The sequence below is a fragment of the Gambusia affinis genome, linkage group LG12, assembly GCF_019740435.1.
Source record: "Gambusia affinis linkage group LG12, SWU_Gaff_1.0, whole genome shotgun sequence".
NCBI lineage: Eukaryota > Metazoa > Chordata > Actinopteri > Cyprinodontiformes > Poeciliidae > Gambusia > Gambusia affinis.
In genome coordinates, this window is record NC_057879.1 from 25,791,890 (window position 1) to 25,815,257 (window position 23,368).

General features: G+C 39.5%; 1 protein-coding gene across 2 annotated transcripts in view; it reads right to left on the reverse strand.

Annotated features, from left to right (window-relative positions):
* The window catches only part of LOC122841639 (receptor-type tyrosine-protein phosphatase N2-like), a 180,379-nt gene that overhangs the window by 32,343 nt on the left and 124,668 nt on the right, over window positions 1-23,368 (reverse strand). For both annotated transcript variants that reach the window (XM_044135112.1, XM_044135113.1), the window contains exons 13-14: window positions 17,107-17,319; window positions 5,158-5,355 (exon numbers count right to left, since the gene is read on the reverse strand). In XM_044135112.1, the coding sequence (XP_043991047.1) occupies window positions 5,158-5,355; window positions 17,107-17,319 (411 nt within the window). The remainder of the gene's footprint in view (window positions 1-5,157; window positions 5,356-17,106; window positions 17,320-23,368) is intronic.

Here is a 23,368-nt window from a genome sequence, read left to right on the forward strand (position 1 = left end):
TTTGTCTTTTTAAGACAGGCAAAGGTTTTAGGGTTTCTGGAGGGGTTTTTGAGTTTTGAATAAATTGAGGAGGCCTAAAAATGGCTTAAAGGTGATGATCTGAACGTTGCATCAAGATAGGATCAGACAGATGCTTTAGCTCATCAGTATTTATCAATTTATTTATTATATATCTCCTCTCAGAGATCTGAAATTCCCATCACAAATCTCTCCACGCTGGTCGAGATGCAGTTCACTTTCACCTATTCATCCTTCAGTTTTTGCAGTTTCACCTATTCACTGATTTTTGTTAGAGCAAATCATCACCTTCCTAAAATAATGGTCTAAGGCCTTGATGCCAAAAGTGATTTTGGAAAAAAAAAATATATATATATATAACACTACCTCTTTCTTTCTAAAAGATGTTTTAGGTAAAAAAACCACCTCACTTTTGGCAACAACAAAAAAAAACCGACAAAGTATTTTAGGAAGGTGACAATATCTAAAATATTCAAGAGAAAATGCAGCTTGGGAAGCTGAAACACCAAAGTGCAGTGGTACTTTACTTTCCTTGATGCTGATTGGCTGTACCTCCAAGAGTGTAAAGTGTAAAGATGGTGAATGTTAGCTTCTGCGGTGAAAGTTAAGAAAGTTTCCACTGTGTGTATTAATACATATTTGGTGTTTGATATATTAAAGTAAGAAATTTTAGAGGAGGTTTCTTCAAGTATTGGGGGATGTCAGTTATTCCCTGGCGTTTGTCATCCCTAACCTGACGAATATCAGGTGTACCTGTGGCCAGGTCTGAGTCTCAGAGTAATTCCTGGAAAACCAGTAAAATATAGGAGGAATCTTAGCTGATTGTTTGAGTTAATCAGCTATAATCAGTTACTTTAGTTAACTGAATACTGAATAGATCTGCACCGTATTATGTCATATTTATTTCTCTTGAATCAGAGATGCATGTTGTATCAGCCAGACATGGCTCAGCCAATCACACGGAAGCACCTCCATGTGTTTAGGAATCCTGACATGTTGAAGGCGACGTGTTTAGTTTCAAACTGCAGGCAGACAGGAAGATCGTAGTACTTCAGGGAGTCTACGGGGATTCTCTCATGATGGTCAGGAAGAGAGAGAGAGAATATCCAGTGAGCCTCAGTTTGATACTTGGTTTGGTTTGATTTCAATACATAGAAGCATAATTCAGGTAATAAAACTACATCCAGTTTTATTTGCAGAAGCAGCTGCCTCAGTTTTAGAAGCTGACATCATCCCGTTACATGAGTACATCGTCTCTGCAGTTCAGTCTTTCCCCTCTTCAGCTGACCATATTAAAGTGATTTAACATCCATTTCCCGAAGCCGGTTCTTCCTCCTCCATCTGCGTTGTGACCTACTCCAACTTTGCGTATCACATCCCGCCTGGCCTGGAGCGGAGCAACAAAAAAGTGAGGAGACACATTCCCAGCAAGGCAAATCTCAGCAGAGTCTCCAGCAGCAATATAATCTATGACACTTACTTGGCCAGCAACAAAGGACAAGATAATGTGCTTTATATAGAGAGTGGCCTAATCCTCTTAAGACACAAGCAAAGAGGATGTGGGGGTGGTGAAGGGTCTCCAAGAGACCGTCACAGGGGAGCTACATTAACTTGGATAAGATGGTGAAAGCTGGTTCTCCTCATATTAAAGTCACTGAGTAGAAGATGACACAATTTGCCAGAGGTTTACAAGTGGCAATTAATATTTGAGCGGCGGGAAAGCAACTCATCAGTTGCAATGTCAATTCTTCCTCTAAAGTCGTAGTTTCTTAATAATTGCCCAGCAGTTGCCTCATCTGAGGACCAGCCGCACCGTCAGATCAAATATTTACTTTTTCTTTTCAGGAATTGTGACTCCTGATGTGATATCGCTCCTAAAAAAACCCCCCAAAAAAACAAGAAATGTTTCCAGTTTCTCGAGTTTCCCCCTCAAACATGTCGACCGGGGCCCAGGTTTGTTGCCAGGAAACCCTCTGCTCCTCTGGCTCCTGTCTGCGCTTAACATCATGGAGGGAATTTGAAATGAGGTCTCTTGTAAGCGGGAATATTTTTGTACGACTGACAGTTTTGACTGCGAGATGGAAATGTGAGCAGTCACACAAACAGGCACTGTTCCAAAACGTGGGTACAAAGAAAAAAAGGAAAAAAAAGAAATGACAGGAAGAAAAGGAGGGAAGAAAGAATTAAAGAGAATAATGTCTAATTCAAAAGTATGAATAAGGAGAGAGAAAAATGGAGCAGCAGGAGATGATGTATGATGTAATGTAGTTTGAAAGACTGCAATAAAACAAATTGGCTCACCTTAAAATGCATGTTCACATTTCTTTCTTTTTTTTTTTTTTTTTGCATTCAACAGTTGAATGGCGCTGATATCAGTCAGTCACTGTGAGTTTTCATAAGTATGGAGGATTCCTCAGACAACACGTCAAATCTTTCAGGACAGTCCAGAAACACACTGTGCTCTGGTTGACAATAAACTCAAAGCATTTCTCTGCAATCACGTAGCAAGTTATTGTTCAAAATGAGATAAAATAGTAAAGATTGATACAAAAAAAGATGAGAAAACTGAGAATTTTAGCAATAAAATAAATAAAACCTTAACAGCTTGAGGCAGGCCGTTGTGAAGCCTGCCTCTGATACTACAGTTTATCTGAGGAGGGTGTGAGGAGTGTTACACAATGTTTAGAGTCCTGTTCCTAATCCAAAGCAGAACCTGGGCAGAGGGTGGGAACGCTGCAGTGATCCATGCAGGTTAGTTCACGATCATCTGCAGGTCACCACGGCTGGATGTATCTTTATCTACTCTATTGCTTCCTCCCATGTTATGAAAAATTTCTGTAAACATTTTCTCAACTGTTTTGAAGAACTTGCAAAAATCCAGTCTGTATCTCCATTCTGCTGCAGGTTGTAAACCTACTTCTTTTCTCATAACCCAGTAAGATATTTGTAAACAATTATTAGAGAACAAATCACACATCCTTCAGCTCCGAAACGTTTTGACTCCATAAAAAGTGTTGGAGCAGGGATTGTTATGTCTTTTCAACGCCTCTGTTTCTGTTGTGAGACAGTAATAAACCGCTGAGCAGGAGGAGCTGTCCATGGTGCTGAAGGCAGCTGTGGCTCTGGCTGCAGCAGGTCAGACCAGTTAGAAGGATCAAATTCAACAAGGAAGCTCAAAGTTTCCTCTGATCAACTGCACACTACAACTAAGAGTCACTCTGCTCATCAATGTAGACGTGATCCATAAGGTAATATCTGGTTGTTTTTAATCTATTCATTACCTAATTTGACATTTACAAATTTTGAAGAAACTACTTTCAGTGTTACCAAATCTTGTTTTTATACATTTTGTAATTAGGTTTTTGTGGCATGTTGTTCAAATATCACTATACAGTTTTTCTGAATGGTAATTTCTCAGTATTAGAACAATGTTTCATAGTATATTATTTTCAGAATGACATAATGTACAATTCCATGATGAGCTGAACTCCTCACCTTATTTACATATTACAAATATTATAATCCTGCATAATGTGAGCCAGTATCTTGACCCTATGCATTAAATGAATTAATTTAGTATGTAATTATGAATAACTCATTTAATTCTTCCTATCGGCTTCATCACCAAGAAAATCTACCTGAACATGTTCACCTCTATTTGTCAACAAACTCAATTTTATTTACAGCCACATATAACCTCAGCACTTCAAACACAGGAGCTACTCTGTGTTGTGGCTGCGCTTGTCAAAGAAATATTTTAGCTTGATTGTGTGCCTGCGTGGAACAACAGAGGGACTCACTGCAGAGGCTGCAGAGGGAGTCATTTCAGCCGAACACAAATCTCATGGGTAATTAGAATCTTTGAACACATCAAAAAATGAAAAAAAAAAAAAATAGAAGCAGCCTCCTTTATCACATCTCGCCGGCAGCTTCATAATACATGGAGAACGAGAGAGGAGGGGAGGGATGAAGAGGAGGTGGGCTGTTGAAGTGAGTAGCTGTACATCGAAATTACGACGGCACTCGACAGAATGCAACGGAGGTTCAATCGAGATTTTCATCTGCGGGAACAGACGAGGCTGAGAGGGCTGCTTATAGAAGCTGTGGGTGTAATGAGATGTACAGAGGCGCAGAGACACGCAGAACGGGGGAAAGATGAGAGGAACAAGAGGTGTGTGTTTGCACGTGAAGGGAATGTTCTGTGAGTGCAGAAAAAGCAGACTGCCATGTTTCACACAGGGCCAAAATAGTTCAGCTAGCTCTCGAAAAAAAAGCTTTCAGGAATGACAGAGAGGGAGATGGAGGGAGCAAAGGATGCTTTATCAGGTCATGGATGATGGACATTAATATGTAGACATTGTGCTTATATGTTTTTTTAACTTTGAGAATGAGCTGTAAAGGTAATATCTGCAAAGTAGAAATACTTTAGCAGTAATTTAAGCATAAAATCACAAAGATAACCCAGGGCCAAGATCTGGTTATTCCCTTGTTAATGCTCCCTTGAATCAGAGAATTTTCGAAGTGGAAACTTTGACTTGAGATGATGTTTCAGTGGATTTTTCTGACCATCAAAGCATCAACAGTTTAAGTTGTGAAACATCACATCCTCTTTCATCTGGCCAAAGGTTGACCTTAAAGTCCATGCTTTTACTGCAGAGACCATTCTTCAGTTCCAAAAACGCAGAATGCATCATTTAATCAAGACACAGAGAGTTTCCCGGAAGAAGTGAAGAAAAAGTTTCTTGTTGTTTGTTTTAATCACTGTTTGACATCAAAAACTGATGTAACTTTAGGAAATATAATCTGCAGGATTAAAAACTCCATCTACTTGTTTTTTATTAGGAATTAGGTATTTAAGCTCATAATTCCTCGTCTTATAAAGTTTAGTTTTTTATCTAAGTTCAAAGCTTCCCTCTGAAATGCCTTTTGATGCTCATTACTGAGACAATTTTATGTTTTAATCTGAATTTCCCAAATTACGGATGGGTGAAGCAAATTCAAACTCAACAAACAACGAAATGTAGATTTAAAATGTATCAAATATTGGTCTGAAATATTTCATGATCACAAAATGCATAATTTTAGATGTGAAAGATGAGTCAGCGAAATAACAGTAAAGCGACTGAACTGGAGACTCACCAGTATCATGTGACCAGTGGAGATGTCCATGTTGGAGTGGGCAGGCTCCTCGCTCCAGGAGGAGATGCTGCCGCGTCCGGAGGGGCTGATGGCCGCACCGCCGTCGCTGAACTGAGACGAGACGCTGTTGATCCTGGAGGAAATGGGCTCAGGACGGTCCACGGAAGGTTTGACCGACATGCGCTGCCGACACAGTTCCTGCAGAGCGGAGGACATGGACTCATCAATCACAGCTCACCTCGATGGAAAACAAGTCATGAAGAGACGTGATGTAGAGTCATACGAAACATAACAGATACTCTTTACCACTTAGTCTTCACAGGGACCATGTGAAACCTGGCAACTGGAGACTACAGAGTAAAGACAGAAAAAATGTGGTTGGATGTAGATAAAACATCCCTCCTGTCAGATCAAATGCCGCTCAGTCAGAGTAAAGACCAGATTTATCCCAGAGCCTTCACTGCACTTAACTCTAATTACGTAAAACATGACATCAAATGTAGATGGACTGCATTCATAAAGCACTTTCAGGGTTTTACCGATCACTCAAAGTACTTTTACATTGAGACTCTTACTTTACAGATTAGGGATGAACATTAGGGAAAGTGGGGTTCAACACGTGCCAGGGGAAACTGGGACGGAGCGACGAGTTTTCAAAAAGATTTCAAATGAGATCTAAAGTTCCTTTTGACAAACTACACCTTCAAACTCTAAACATGGCTGTTATGACGTTCTTAAACATTAAAGAGGACGTTACCAGCACAGCAGCTAAACCAGGTTTTTATTCCTGATAGTTCTGTAGAACCAGTTTGATTTGAGACCAAAAGGTCAACATTTTCAGATTCTCAGTTGATGTTCTTCTCTTTCACACTGGACTGAGTCAAATTATTCAAGCCCTTTGAATCATTTGACTTCCCTTGCCTGTGGTGGCGCTGCATCAAGAACCACTGAAGGAAACGACACAAGAATCTCCAAAAAAGACAAGAACGCAACTTCCTTCTTTGCAAAATCTAGACAAAGATGGAGTGGAATCAGATTTTAGCACTTATAGGATTTCTGCACCAACATTACCCAGCTGATTCTGGAGACGCCAAGGCTTTCCCGGACCTGAAGGACATACAGAGTCCCTCAAACACGTTCTGGGTCTACATGGCCATTCAGTCGGTTAAGCCCAGACACCTGTAAAGATCGCAGAAGATCCACAACACCTCCAAAGAGCAAAGACTGTTTTCTTTCCACAGCCAGATGATGTGGGATCAGTGGCAGGCAGAGACATTATTAAGTCCAACTTTAAGTGTTGGTGCTGAAGAATAAAACAACTTTTACGATATTTAAGAGTTACGTTTTTCTAATTTTCTTTTGAAAAACTTGAAATTACAGGCACTTCATCAACTCCTGACTTTTGTCCAGTAAATCTTAGCTGCTCAGCAGGCTTTCACTGGTTAAATTAGGGAAACTTCAGAGAAAAGCCGTCTGTCACAATCTCTTTGCAGCAAATACAATATCTTCATTCACACGCCTGAGCAAACTGTCATTTTCTGTCTGCTGGATACGTGACCACAATGAAATATTAACACAGTGTCTAACTTCTGGCTCATGTCTCCTTCGCAGAGCACTGAGCGGTAACGTCAGTCTGCTGTAATGAGCGACTGCGCCTCCCTCCATAGATGGAAAGGACAATACCGGGAGACAATGTGGCTCTAAATGCACGGCTATGATTTTACTCAGACTGCAAATGAGTTGGTAAGCTTGCGCTGACAGAACAACACTTAACTCCTCATTTGTTTTTGAGATGGGAGAGGAAAGGAAGATTTCACCATAGAGAGTTAAACTATGTGACTTTCTGCCACTGATCCAGATTTAGTCCTTCTCTCATTTCTGTCTGCAAACTCGAAGACAGAACAAAGGCATGTCAACAAACAGCAGCAATGGAGAGGTGAGACCTCAAGAAGACCAAACAAACAAAAGAGCCTAGAATGAACCTTTAGGGTCGCTTGGACCCATCAACCTCTGCAAATTCAAGGAATCACCAAATCTGTTTAACTTTAACAATTACATGAATAAGAGTGAAGTTTTTGGAGTCAAATGCAGCTTCGCTATGAAATGAGTAAAACATACGGTAACACTTCATTTGAAGGGGTGTGGATAAGACTGACATGACTCTGTCATAAACATGAAGAAGCCTTCATAAATATTTACAGCTGTTGTCATGAAGTGTCATTTGGTAAATAATGACACTTTAAATGCAAAGTTTAATTAAAACGTGCATTAAAAGTGTCGTAATTTATCAAATGAGACGTCATGACAACAGTCATAAACATTCACGAAGGCTCCTTCATGTTCATAACAGATGTTATGTCATGTTTGTGACGGTGTCATGTCTCATGCACACCTCTTCAAATGAAGTGTTACCAACACACAAACTATCTGAAGCATGTTTGACACCATTTATGTAAGATTCAGATCATAATCAGTAAGAACCACTCATTTACTAATTACACCTTCAGAAAACTGTATTTGACTCCAGACAGACATGGAAATAAAACCTTAACCTGTCACATTGGCACAGACTCTGTAACGTATTTCCATAAATCACAGAGCTCCACCAGCAAGGACAGCAGCTACAGCAGGACAGCAGAGCCAATCTCCGTGGGAATCTGTGTCTCCTAATGAGGGAGATGCTGATGATTAACCGACAGCGCGTCTGACTGACAGCAGAGGTAATGTGAGAGGGCCTTCATTAGTCCGTTTCAGATCTAACGGATGTTCTCGCAGGTTGGCACGCTGACACTGATCTATGGGCTCAGACAAGGACTCATAAACGCGTTCAGATTATTAAAGCACCTGGGTTTAGGGGTTATGGCTGGAAGACAGGAGAAAACAGGCTGGCATGGGACACAAGACTCTGAGATGAGAAACTAAAACTGCATTTTAAAACATTGTCTCATCATTTAATAAATGTCTAAACATCTCCAGCTATAAATGTCTTAAATATTCCAACAGGAAGTATCTTTAAAGGTTTATTTCTACATACCCACCCGTTTTTTGTTTCCTTACATTTGACTTTTTGTAATTCACAAAATGAAAACAGAGTAATAAAGTTGTGACTGATTGCTGCAGACTTAATGGATTTCTCAGATTCAGTCGTGAGTCTCTGCTTACTGATCCACAGAGCTGTTCGTTTGGACGAGTAAATCATCTTATCTCACAACAAAAGGCCTTTCAATCAATATTCTGAAACAAGTGATTCATGCACAAAACAATTAACCATGTGATAGCACCATCAATGTATGATAAAGCTCTCTAAATGAGAAAATCAGACCGGCTCTCAGTATAACCACACATTTAAAATGATTCTTATCCATCTTGATTCTGAGTGTTAAACAGAGTTGTTACGAGATTCTGAGCCAACATGCTTTTTAACACACCAAATGGTCCAATGTGGGATTGGGATTTATGAGATGATTAAATATTTATTGGAGCTGTCCTATTTTTTATAGCACTCTTTGGATTATGAATCCTAAGTCCAAGGAACTCAACAAACCTTAAAATTTAGATTTGCATTAGGAAAATCTTTTGGAGATTTTTCTAAAAAACTACAGATTCAAAAATCAGTTTGAGCCAAATATTTGAAATCATTGCCAAAGTCTGGAAGTCGTTGCTTCAGACGATATGAAACTGGTTAGAAAACAACAAGGTTCCAGTGTGTCATGAACTGGAAACTACTGGAGCACCATCACTGCCCACAGGAAAGCCCTTTTATATCACAACAGAAACAGGAAGAAAAAAGATTCTGTGGAAATCTGAAATTTTCAGAAACCAAAAGTCTTCTGGAGGTTCAGATGAGACCAAACTGTTCAAGGTATTTGGCCACAGTGACAAGAAGTTGTGTTCGTAGGTGTCCAGGTGAGTTTTTCAAACCTACAAAGCGGCTGTCAAACTGCCAATACCAGAACATTACATAAAAGTAGAAAAAAGTAAAAACGGGGGACTATCTCAACATTCTTCATCACCACAAATAAGCAGCTAGACGGAATAAACTCAGTGCTCCAAGAGAATAATGAAACAGATAAACTCACGTATGAAGGTTACGTAATGGTCTTTTTAAAGCCACCGGCTCAACAGTAGCTTTTTTTTTTTAAATTAGCAGGTTTGCATCGAGCAAATTTATTTTTCAAATGTCAAATTATATGGTCAATGGAAACACAGCTACTGTTGACAACTTGATGAAGGTCCGTAACAGCGGTCTAAGAAACCGAAAGTTTAAACAAAATAAGGTGACGGTGACCAAACATCCAGCCAGAATGACGGCAGAAAAACATTTACGACTGAAGAGGAGGTGAGAATATACTTTATGATTTACAAATAATCCTTACCAAATGTTGATCAAAGATAATTCCTATTTCATCCAAACTTATTTTTTCAATTTCCTGATGTTGTGTTTAATATCATTTAATTAAAACAGTTCAATTAAACCAATAAAAATCCAAAATGAGTTCCCCTCAAGCCCAAGATGAGTTGAGTTAATTAGTCTAAAAACGAATATCTCTTCAATCCAAGTACAGTTTTATAATTAACTCTTCAGACAAGTTTATCTTGAAATAAAAAATATTTTTCTCCAGTCAATGAACAGAGGCTCAGGGCCGACGTGTTTCACGTGTCAAATTGGTGAGAAAGTGGAAAAAATCTAAAGCAAACACTGTTCTTTAGTTAGACGAGGGGGTTGAAGATGGATCCAACAACATTGCTGTTTTATATGTTTAATAAAAATCAAATATTGTCTCGATGAATTAGTCTGACTCTCCGGCTGTTTGTACGGTTTCGAGCCTCAGAGGGAAATCGCAGAACGATCCCGACACAATGAACTTTGCAGCTGCAGCAATTTTTTTTATGATGTAATTAAAGCTGCTTCAAAATGGCTTTCCTCTGAGAGCCAATTAGAGGGCAAAGAGTGAAAAAATGTAAAGAACCTGTATAACCCAGACAGCTTTACAGTGTAAAGAGTGCAAATTTACCACTCTGACACCTCCGATCTCTGAGCTGAAGAACACAACCACCACCAGAATCTGTATTTACACCGTATTGATTCCCACATTTCATGCCACTAATCTCACTGCTTTATGATATGGAGGTCACTCTGCTGAGACTGCTTGCAGCTTTTGTTTGGGTTTTTAAGTTTATGAGTCAGGACCGGCCTGAACAGAAAAGTCTTGTTTGAACCTTAATGTTTCTAATACATTTTAATACCTTAGAGGAAAAGCTAAGTGTGGGAGGATTGAGAGTCGTCTGAGAATACGTTTTGATCGTAAAGCAGTGATGAAATTGTCTTTTCCAGAACATTCACGTTGACCTTTTCAGTCACTGGATGAATGTGTTGGACGGCTCTTAAATCATTTGCTTTCTGGCAAATCAAAAACGTTGCATCAGCCGCTTCAACAACTACATTATCTTTGACTTTTATGAGATAAGTGGATCAATGTTTACAATGATGGATTATTTATCTCTGTCAGGCTTTTCAAATCAGCTTTAAAATACAATTAAATGAATGAAAATTTATGTGTCTGGAAGGGAGGACTATGTTAAAATTGAAAGTGACTCTCAGATAAAAATGATAATCAGATCCTTTTTTTGGCATAGATAAAAAGTGAAACATAAAAGCTTAAATCACAGTTGGAGGACAGAAGACTTACTTTTTTTAAATCAACTTTCTGGCTTTGACTGTGTCAATGATATTAACTATTCTTCACTGACACACAAGACTTTTCTTTTCTTTTCTTGAAATTAAAAACAGTCCAGATTCAGCTTTTTTATTTGCTTATAACCATGTTCTTAATATTTACAGTGTTTGTACCTCTACATAAATTAGAAATTTTGTAGAAATATATAGTTGGACAATAATCATTCTTTTTCTTTTAAATCGTTGTCCAACTTAGTGGCATTAAAAAGATCCATCTCAATAAGCTAAAATATATTTATTGAATTCCCCTTACACCTTATAAAAACACAACATTTGATAGATTATATTAGACCAATTAAAACATTCTTAATACATAAATATTAGCTGAATCTTTTCAAAAGGTTCTTTTCATCTGACACTGTGCACTAAATACAACTGGGACATTTTTGTAATTTATATTTTAATATTAAAAAATAGTCTGTCAGAGAGTCCAATTCTTTTTTCCCAGTCGTATAAATATGACTTTACACAGAATGTTCAAAAGGAGAAAGACAGGAAAACAGTCGCTGTTCTGACTCAACCACATCTGCAATCAGAGCTAAAATAAAAAGTTTAAAGGTGGGACGGTACAGGTGTGGGGATTAATAGAATCGGAGGTAAAAATATCCCCACTGCTCACTTGTTTGGGAACCAGCGCAGTTCTCAGTGGGAAATAATGCTGCTGCAATAAAACATTAATTTGTTTTAAGGCTTTTTTTTTTTCTTTTTATCCCATAGTGCCAATGAATGTGGATTGCTGTATTTATTCTCTGGCAACAACAGCAGAGGAATCAATGAAATTCAATTACTCTTGAAGAAAGATGTGGAGAAAGATGACATCTTCAGAGAAGACGTCCATGTAGACCAGAAGAAAAACGTACGCAGCTCCTGCAATTAAGCCGAGACAGACTGGTGTATTTGTGTGATCTGTGCCCTTTAGTGCGTCCCTGCCGGCGAACATTAAAACATCCCCAACACCTCTTCTTAGAGGCGACAGGCCGGGGACTCTCAGGGACTGATGCATCACCATGGGGTGACAGTAGGCGTGTCTCTGCATCAGGGCAGGAAGGGGGGCTGCCTGTGTTTACATGCTGCTCTGGCCAAAACAAATTCAGAGGCCTCAGTGTTGGAACTCTGAATAAAAGCACAAACAAATAAAAGGCGGAATAAATATGGTGGAGGGTGGGAGCTAAAGGGAAGCTGAAGTGGAGAAAAAAAAGAAAATCCTGCACAGATTTGTGTCTAGCCGAGGATTTATTAGATGATAAAAAGTAATCTGGCACTACAATACTTATTTTTTATTTTTTGTTTTACCCTACTTGATCTGAGGGCTTAACAGCGTTGGCTGGTAGAATTCAATATTAGATCAAAGTTAAACCCTTCCCTAATCTCATGCAGTCTGATATGTTAGAACTCAGGAAGGGTTGTAACTTAAATAAAAGCTTTGCAATGGCTAAATTAAAACCAAAGTCAACTTCATTTTACAGATAAACTGCCTAAATAGGTTCTTAAGAGTGCTACCTTTAAGTTATATTGTGACATTTTCATGTAAACTTGTTTAATTCTGCAATATATTTGGCCTACAGCCATCTGAGTGCTGCCCTCCAGTGGTTGGAGGTTGCAGCTGAATTTTCTTGTTGGATGCAAACAGTCCAGGATTTTTGAGACTATTTTCTTCTTGTGCAGGACGTTTTTAATCAGAGGTTACCATTCTTCACCTACTTTTTCTGCATAGCCTGAGTAACAATGCACCTATGGATGATTAAATGTGTCAAAATGAATGTGAATGTGTACTGATAGGATATCAAACACAAATTGTATGATTAAGATGCGGACGTGGTCATCAAAAGGTCATTTCCTGGGTAAAAACCTGCTTTCTTAAACAATTCAATGAAGGTTGAATGCAGCCAAATTTAACTGATACATAAAGAAGCATTTAGTTTTATGTGTTTTGCAGAAATAAATCTTTGCTACCTGTCTTCTCTTCTTCTCTCCCATTTCCTATTTTGATACTGTTATTAAAGGCTACCAGGGCCACAAATTCCTAAAAACAAAACATCTTTTTCTCTGCATCATAATTCAAAAGTACTCGATAAATGAATATGTTATGTCTGGATGGAAAGCGGTTCATACTAGAGCAGATTCAACAGGTCATCTCCAGTTAGTTTCATTTCAATGTTCCCATATCTAAAATACATTTTTTATTAAGTCCTAAAGATGCAATCTGAATGTGTGCTACAATTAAAGTTAAAGTACATGTTCAGGTTGTACCAGAGGAGGAAATCATCTTGATTGTTAGATGTGCTCTGTAATAATAACCAGTTGTGTTTCTCAGTCTAATCTAACCACTCTTCAGATTTGAACCTTATGCATCTTCCTTCCCTGCTGCATCTCTGGCAGAGTGTTCCAGTTTCATGAGCCACTGCAATGGTAATAAAATTGATCAATGTTCTAGTTTTTATTGAGTTGGTTAGGCAATATAAAATAGTTCTCTCATTACAGATCCTTTTAAGTGATTTCATCAGGCTATAAAGCAAACAGGTTAATGTCAGACTGAGCTCTTCCATTGGTCATGGTGCCATGGGGTTGTGAAGTCATGATACCTTTTATACTACAGTTAAATCTTTTATTGCTAATTTAGACTGCATTATTATGAGCTTATGACAGCTTAATCCACAGTGAGCTCCATTCAGCCATTTTGCAAGATTATATGTACAATATTGTGATGGCAAAAGATGTAATATTTACCAAGCTAAAAGTAAACGTCCCACTAATTTACACTCTGTATGTAAATGAAATACTTGGCCAGTTGAAAAGATTTTTTTCTAAGTTTGATGCACAAACTTGACATAAGTGGTGTTTCCTTTACAAATGTGTGCAAAACCTTTTCGATATTTTGCTAATGCTAATCTAAAAAAAACACAATTTAGGAATTGCTGTGTTTCGATTGAAGAAGAAATGCAATTAGAATCACACGTGAATAAGCTTGTTCACATGATAAGCCATTAAAAATTACAGATTTAAACACTTTTGAGATATACTCATAATCCGGCCACAGCGCTAGCGCTCATCTTCCATCAAACATCACAGGAGACGTTGGAGCCCCGTCTAGTTGGGAGCGGCGACGTATGCCGCATTTTGGGGAAATTATAGTTGGTAATACGACAGAAGAGCTATGGATCCAACACTTTTGAATGACACACGACTTCTTCTGAATTGTGTGATGCTGTGACAGTTCTGGTTATCAGCTGGTCGTTGTCCACCAAGGCCAGTCTCTACAAATAAGCAGGTTTATGCAGGATATAAACCAGCATGCTCCAAAGAAAAAGTGTTTCTATTGCAGTTTTGCACAAAACACCAATTTTGATACGGCAGAAAACCACCTCAAAAGTTATCAAACACTTTCTAAATTTTAGTGTTTCCTCTAAGCAAATTTATTTTCATAATTCAAATTTGTGCAATTTTATGGCCAATGGAAGCAACTATAGCTGCAGAGTGAATAAATACTTAAGATTGCTGGGTTATTTATGACAGAAAAAATAGATTTCATCAATGTAACAATAAACAATATCTCTATCTAGTATTGGAAGCAATTTTGCTATCAAAACTGAATTATAGCAAGAATCTGATTTGCACCAATAAAAGGCATGAATTTAGACAGAAAAACAAATAATCATCAATAAAATCTTAAATATTGAATGTGTTTGTTTTCTCTCTTTGAAGTTTAGGGACCACTGTTAATATTTGCATAACCTTCTGATGTAGGCGATATCTCTTGATGAATGAAACAATCAAATAATGTCTCATGCTCCAAATGAAATAGGCAGATTTTTTTTATTTCATCCCTTGATAATAGTATCTGCTGAAAGAAAAAAAGTACTTTAGATGGAAGATGAGCAGTAGAGATCATCTAAACGTGACACCGGCTCAGTCATGGAGCAGTCCAGAGTTTCAGTGACTGACGAGATTCATCTACCAACTCTTCGCCAAACGCTCCAATACGCCATGCTGCGTCGACGCCCGTCAATCAACGTCTCCTTTGTCAGCGCCGACCAATCCCATGTTGCGGCTACACCCGGTCCATTTGAGAGACAGAGCAGCAATGAGAGTGGGAGGGGGCGGGGCTGTGGCCAAATAAATGGAAGGTGAAGTGGGTGTGAGCAAAAGTACGAAGCGAGGCCTCAAACAAACGGGCCATAGGAGCAAGAATGCTTAACATGCAGCCGACTGGTGAGCACGCACAAATATGTGTGTATGTGTGTGGGGGGGTGCGTGTGTGTGTGTACGCTTGACAGTCAGCATGAAGGAGCTGCAGTAGTAAAGCCTTCAGGCAGCCTGCCACATTCTGTCTGCTTTAATTGCTTGTAGCCCCAGAGACTGCACACACTTACACACACACACGCATTCAGGATCCAACCCAGGGAACCCCTCCACACCGCCGTGCCGACAAAGAGACCAGGTTTATACGACTAAGATGGGAGCTGAACAGTGAGGCCTTTCACCGAGGATGACAACACCAGAACTCAGCGAAGACGATGGAGAGAACAGGATCAACAGAGGAGCTCTGGGGATCAGATCCACTCAAACAAGTAAAAAATGAGCAAAAAGTCACTTTATTGTCAGGAATAACCCTGATAATTTATGACTAAATACACAATTTAAAGTTATTTGTTTCCATATTAAGTGAAGTTTTGTGAGAAAGTTGTCAAATCCTAACCACAGACCATAATTTTATATTTGTAATATTTGTTGGTTGTTTCTTTCTCCTGACAGCTAAGCAGCAATTTATCCACAAACATTAGCGTCAAACTTCAGTGCTGTCTGACGCAGCATTACAGTCTTTTTCAGGAGTTAAAAAATCTCTAGAGAAGAGCAGAAAGTGTTGGCACTGACGTGTGTGTGGGGGGGCTCATTATAAAATCAATGCTCACAGGACCACTCTCATTTAAAAACATGGCGGGGAAAAGGTCAGCGAGAGCGATGGAAAAAAATCTCAATCTAATTCTTTGCTCAAAAAGCCACTTAATATTGGATTCTGTAAATTAAATTTCACACTCGGCTATTCTGGCCAAAGGATAATTGCAGCCAGCAAATGAGGAGGAATAAAAATAACTGGAGGAGGAAAAAAACAGAAAACCTGTTGGGTTTGTTTTATTGCTTCAAGCCTTAAGCAGGAAATAATGGCGAGACACAAAATAGCACTCACTTGTTGAAAACATGACGAGAAAATCTTTATCAGCAACAGCTTCCTGTAGATCACTCACCAGAAGGTTTAAAGAGAAACTGGTGTCACATATATAAACACTGCAATCATAAACTAATCGAAACTGAGAACAGAGGACAGGTGTGATGGGCAGAACCTGTTCAGGCTGACCAATCAGAGCTCTCAAATTTAACAAGAAACAGAGGAGAACGTAGCATTCAGCTAGCCACATTAATGGTTAACACTTAAACTTTCATACAACAAATTCAACAAACCAGCTTAAAGATTAGGCTCAACAAAAAGTCAAACCAAAAACTAAATGTGTGTTTTTCATATTTAGAGCTAAGTATCAATAAGCTACTGTGTGATAAAAATCTGTCATTTTTCATTAAGCGTTTTTTTTTTATTTTTTTATTAAATGCACTAAAACTTAAAACTCTTAATTTTTCCAGTCTGTTAATGTGCCATAGTATGTTTTATTTGAAGTACTTTGTCTTGAGGTCTGTAATGTAATTTTACTGGATACTGAGTATGTCTGTGTGAGTGGCAATCAATCAATTTCTTAATTTTCTGTTTGACTCAAAACTAATTTTTTAGTCTTTTATGTTTACTATTCATTGCATTAATTGAAATAAAAGTTTACTCCAATAAGATATGCTCCTAGAAAACTCACTTTTTTTACTTAAATTTAAAAATTTAATCTTGAAACAACAGGCTGTGCTAGCAGCTGCTCTAAATAGTGTCAGTGTGGTGTTTACGAATTCAACCAAACGTGTAGAGAGGAGACTAAATACAAACTGTTTTCTCCAGAGGTTCATTCAAGCTGCTATTCATAAACACAACAACGCTTTCAACATTACAGTTTGCGATGCTAACGGCTAATTGTGCTACTGGCAGTTTAAAATGATGTATTTGTTTGAATACATTAGCATAAAAAAAGATTTTAAAAAGACTTTGCATGTAACACAGAACAGATAAAATATTTAAAGCTTTTCTCTTTGGATTCTGAGGAGACAGTGACACCTCCTACCTGATAGGTGGCAGTAGCATCGCCGCCACTGTCTGTGCCCAGATTGGTGAGCTTCTCCTTGAGCTTGTGGTGGGAGCGATGGCGAAGGCAGTAGACCACGGTGGAGGCCAGCAGCACGCCGACGATGCAGAGGATGCACACAACGGTGAGGATGAGGAACTTGGTGGATTCTCCCTGGCTGTACTTGGTGGGGATCTGCTTGATCTGGCTTCCCTGTGGGCCACCAAACAGGACGAGACACAAAAGAGTTCACAACATTTCTCTTTATTTTATTTTTCATTTGGCTCATTTTGTAGCTCAAAGAGGCCTGGCACAGCTAACACTGTAAAAAAATAAGTACTTAAATTACACTAAAGCTGAGAAACTGAAATATCACAACTCTGGTTTATTAAAAACGTTCATGTTTTACCTGAAGGGATACAGAACAAAACAATTACAAATATATCCTCAGATTGTTGGTTAATAATGCATGCACATTTGAACTTCCCACAATGAGCATTAGTCAGTTATTTTAATTATTATGGAAAAATGATGTTGGAGTTTCCTCGAGTGGAAGAATCAGGAAGTTTGTTGTATGAAACAAAAACACTGAAATCAGGTGCTGAGCAGTGAGGGGAAATGATAAAAGTCTAAATTCAGATCACTTTTATTCATTCAATCGGCCATTTCCCAATAAGAGACACATTTTGCTATTTGTAAAACCTAAATTTTAAATCACATTTCAGTCTTAATTTACCCACTTAGTTTAATTTAATACAGTCAAGACTCAAATTATTAGTCGTATAATTCATGTTCTTCATTATGTTCTTTTTAAGTTAATGGAACCAATTTGAGTCTTTTTTACTATTTTGTTAATGTTCATGTTTTAAATAATCTAAAATTAGATGGAATATTGCATTATTAACCAATAGCAAGGGTTCAGTTAACAGATTAAAAAACAATAAATGAAAAGATTTTAGGAATGGTAAACAGTTTTCACCCTCAAAGTTCATGCAAATCAAAACAGCCAAAAAAGAAATAAAAGGCATCATCAGCTACACCTTGTATTTGTGCTGTTGACAGAGAACCTGGGGAATTTCTTTAATATAAAAATTGGTTCAAGTGTTACAGCAAAGAGAGAGTTATAGTTTTACAGTGAAGTAAAAGCTGCATGCTGAGTGAAATGTGTGTAAACAAATTCAGTGAAAAAAAATATTATTGAGAGGAAGCATGAAAACCACTGTTCTACTCAGGGTTAGAACCCTGCATGAAATGTAATGTCTGACTGCTCTGAATGAGCCTCAGCTGTTAAAATTTGCTCAAATTGAATCCATTTTCTAAAAAAAAAAAAAAAACAACAACAAAAAAAAAACAAAAGGCCTTCGGTTGTCCAGATAAACTGACAGCAGATCGTGTCATAAATGCTTTTGCCTCTGCAAGCGTACAGTAAGTGTTCTGATTCATCCGCCCTGTTACAAACTGTGTGACGGAGGTTGTTACTTGTGAGCTGCAGGGGTGTGTGAAAACACACACTTTAAAGTGAGCATGCTTTCAGGTGATTTTCCTGATCAGTCAGACAAGAGGAGCTAATCGGGGATACATCTGGCAGCGTGTGGGATGGGAACAACCATGCAGGCTGCCGGATCGTCACTGCATGCTGTTTCATTCCCCTGGATTAAAGCATCTGCAAACACAGGCCAAAAAACCTCAAACCCAACAGGGTAATCTGCGTGAAATGAATTAAGAGCATGAAGCTATTTTTGATACTAATGATTCTCCCCTCAAGGAGGAAATTTACAAATAATTTTGCAAGATAAAAACAGCTTCTTCCACTATCTTTAAGGCAAAGAGTTGCATTTAATAAACCCTGAGCTGATCCACAGGTACATCTGAGCAGAATGTGGGATTCTCCGCCGACCTCGGCTGCAATCTAAATCAACGCGTGAGAACCGGCTCCCTGAGCAAACAACTGGAGATTAAAGAACGTCCTTCCAGTCCACTCTGCCGCCCCAGATAACACAATGAACACAAAGTGTGCGATAAAAGCCTGCCCCGCTTCACCAGCGTATAAGAAGAAGAAAAAAACCAGCTGCAATAATTTGAGAAAGAGGAAGAGAGTCTTTATTGAACTCCTAATTAAGTGCTGCAGTTCCAAACTGCTGCTCGCTGTTCATTTTCTGACATAATGGGGGCCTGTTGCATTTCTTTTTTTTTTTACCTGACAAACTAAGAGTTAACAAAAGCCAACATAATTCCCCATTATTACATGCAGCGCAACAATGTTGGCAACAAAGACAGAGGCAAGAACCAACAGGAGGAGAGCTGCAAATTGCACTGCCAATTACAAGCCTGACAAAGACTCTTCAATAGAAATCAATAGCAGAAACAGCTCGTCCCTTTCTGGAAACGCAATTCCTTACCTCCTTCGTTTTTTGTTTTTTTTTTCTGGGAAAATTTTGTTTGCAATGCTGGGTCTCTTCACATCTGAGAAAAGCAGCAGGTTCTCACTCAAGTTTAAGAGAAGAACCAAGGGGGGTGAAAAAAAAAAACCCTGTCCCTCAGTAGTAGAGGTCACAGAGATTAGGTGAGGAGCAGCGTGGTGAGTTAATGGAATGGAGGCTTTGAGAGCAGAGCGGTGAGGAGGAGAGGGGAGGGGAGCGGCCCTCCTGAATCCCTCCTGCCTGCCTGTCAGCACAGACGAACTCTGGGAAGACGGGGGAAAAAAAGGAGCGCCGCACACAAATCGGGAATTCTTGTGAGGTTTCAAGGTGCCACTCCCCCTGCCTCTCTTCCTTAACACCGTCGCCACCATCACCACTCGATAATTCTCCACCCGACCCCCCTCTATGATTGCATTCATTTGCTGCTGCATTCAGCACCTCATAAAGAGCGGCTGCAGAATGGGGGGCCAGTGGTTAGAGCACAGCTCCGCTTGGCCGAGATGTGACGATCCTCAAAAGAGCGAGCGCTTTCTAAGAAATAACCTGATGGAAGTGCATCAATCTGCTTTAAACATAATGCAGGAAGGATAATTACATCACACCTCTATGGCTGCACATATTAATTCAGACATTTGTAGGAGCAGAAGGAACTGATTGTGTCTATTTTCAGTTTCTTCTCATTAATGTGGTTTTAATGTAAAAGACTGCAGCAGGAATAGCAGCCATTAAGGAGGCCTGATGAAGAGAAGTGGCTGAGCAGCAGTCTGGAAGTGTTGTGGGCTTGGCACGGCCATTAATAATGAATTATTGCTGATCCCACACGCTTCCAGTGGAGTAATGTTTGGTTAAATTTATTATTTTTTTATTTTCTTCACACACACCCCACCCCTCCTTCTCAAATCCACAATACTGCAGATCAAATAACTTCATTTGTCATTTTCCTCCCCGAGTCGTCTCACTGTTTTGTCAAATGAAGTTTCATGGCGAGCCATCGCGCCTTGCTCAGCGAGTAATGGCCCATAATTCAGAGCTCTAACTGTAACAGCTCAGTCATCTTTCACGGGACAGATGCCGGCATTTCCAACGCACACTTCCCCCTCTTCCTCCTCCTCTTCCTCCTCTGGTCTCTTTATCATGGCTGCCTAGCATGTCTGTCTGTCTATTGATTCAAACAAATGTTGCTTGACCCCACCTGCTTAAACAAGTTTGATTGCAGTTGTTAGTAGCAGCAGCAAAGGAGGGAAGCCGTGTGTGTCTGCAGCCACTAAGGAGGAAACCAGAGCAAAAAAAATTCCAATCAAATGTTTTCTCCAGATGGGAGGTGGAACACTGATGCATGCACATGCATGCATCAAACCGTGCAGCCTCCTGTGTGATGTGCAGCTCCAGGCGAGTATGTTAATAGCCTCTATCTCTGTCTACATGTGCTATCTATACTGCGCTATACGTGTCGAATAATAAGAGGTTATCAGCTCGGCGCTGCAGCTTTGTGGCCTTTCGTTGTTATCCCTCCTGTGGCTCTACACTTTTACTCAAATTACATTTCACACGAGCTCAATGGGGAGAGGTAGGAGTGTCAGCATGAAGCCAAACCAAATTTTATGCACTCATTCAAGTAGAAAAAGGAAAAAACTCAAATATCATTTTTATGTTTGTATTTATTAAAACAATAAAAACATTTTATTTTCTTTTTATCCGGGGGTTTTGAAAATGAAGCAGGAACACCAACACCCCGAAAAGCAACAAACTGAAGGGACTTCCACCCCCTATCACCCATCTGCTCTCACAAAATTCATTGTACTTGCAAATCTTCTGGTTTCGCAAACAATTTGCCAGAAGAATCTGTGGATCACACTGAGTGCGCAATTTCGCAAAGCCTTAGCGAATCCCACCGAGGATGAAGTCTGCCTATCTGCACTGAATCTGTTGGCTTTACCTTCTTTTTGAGCGAACACAGCGACCAGCTAAAGACAGAACACGCTGAACTTGACAAGATAAATTTGAGCTTTTACTTCTCATTAAACTATCAGCGTTAGCGGCGCTGATAGTGACGTAATTAGCACCTTTTGATGCTCTTATGATTGTTAAAAAACTTAAATTGTAGTGCAGAAATTTGTAAAGCAAGATTAAACGTGGCGTTATTTTAAGATGTCAAGATGTGCTGGATTAATAGTGTTAGGGTAGTGGATGTGTGTGTGGGTGCGTGTGGGCGTGTGCGTGTGTAAATAGGGGTGTGGATTAGCCTGGCTCCCATAGACAAAAGGCAGATGGATTTGCACGGCTTTGGCTTATTCAGAATGATTTGAAGAAAGGGGGAAAAGCGAAGGGGTCAGCGGGGTCGCAGCGGACGGCTATTGTTTTCCTCTGTGATGACTTGCTGGAGGAAACAAAGATCTGTCTCTCATCTCTGATTCATCCTGGGCATTTGCGAAAGTTCAGCTCTGTGTTAACGGAACCTCTCAGCAAAGAGAAACACAGCAACTCCACAAGCTGGCGGGACTTCACACACCCTTCCTCACCAGATGCATACACATACACACACACACACACACACACACACACACACACACACACACACACACACACACAGAGTCTCTAAACATGTCACGTTCCACAGCAAACTGATTCATATCCCACACTGTGCACATAAATGCTGATCATCAAACTCAAAGTTCACTTTAAATTCATCCTTAAATTTAAAAAAGCCTATAAAACATTAAAGCAATACGCTGCAAACGCATTTCTGTGAGGCGCCAACCTGCAAACAGACTGGGATGTTCTTCCAGGATGACATTAAAAATGATTTGAATGTCGCACATCCTGCGGTGCAAAGCGGCAGCTCCAGAAAATGAAAACAGCAGCAAATCCCATTAAAGTGACTGTTATTACAACGTTACGGTGAGATGCCGCTGTGTGAAATCCCCGAGCCGGGGAGCAATCAGTCAGCCAGCGTCTCAACTCTGAGGATACTCCCAACACACCTTTTACACACATATACACTGTTTCAATCATTTTAACGTAAATAAATGGACAACAAATGATTGAAAAGACATGGCTTGTAATATTAATAAAAGAAAATGACAAGGAACACTCCTTAGCCCGACACTGGACTGATTTCCTCAGATTTCACACAGACTTTTAGGGAAGAGACATTTACAGCTGCAGATGGAAATTCAGCATTTACATATAAAAACATATGAAGTGAAACGAGTCCTACCAAAAATCCCTGATGAGAGATGGAGTGGAAACCTTCTTCTGCTCCTATTTCCCATTCAACTCTGGGTCCACAGACAGAACCTCGCTAGCAGCAGAGGAGGAGGAGGAGCAGGGGAGAGCGAGAGGGAGATGGAGAGAGATTTATCTCCTCCCATCATCCTTTCTACCTCATTTGAAGATGAACAAAAAAAAGGAAAAGAAAGTTCCCGGGTTCCTCCTTTTCCTTCTCTACACCGTCTCAATTAGAAAAATTAAAAAGAGGAAAGATGCAGATTCTCTGTTTTGTTCCTAGATGAGGTTAAGTACATGTTTAGAAAGTGATGAAGATTTGCAGGCAGCAGCATCCAGAGCTTCCACATGGACAACTGAGATGCTTTTTCTTTCTTTTTTTTACTTCCAGAGAAGGAGAGAAAGAGAGAGAGGCTACAAAGTGCTCCATGGGGCTCCTCCTTATATTTCTCCCATCCCTCCCTCCATTCCCTGCCTGTCTACAGCACATGTCACCTCCCCTCGTTGCCATGGCGATGGCTCCACATGTTGCCGACAGGAGGTGAGAGGAAAAGGAGTTCAGGGGGGAAAAAAAAGGGTAAAGAGAGGGGTGCCTGAGGGCAAAAAAGGAAAGAAAG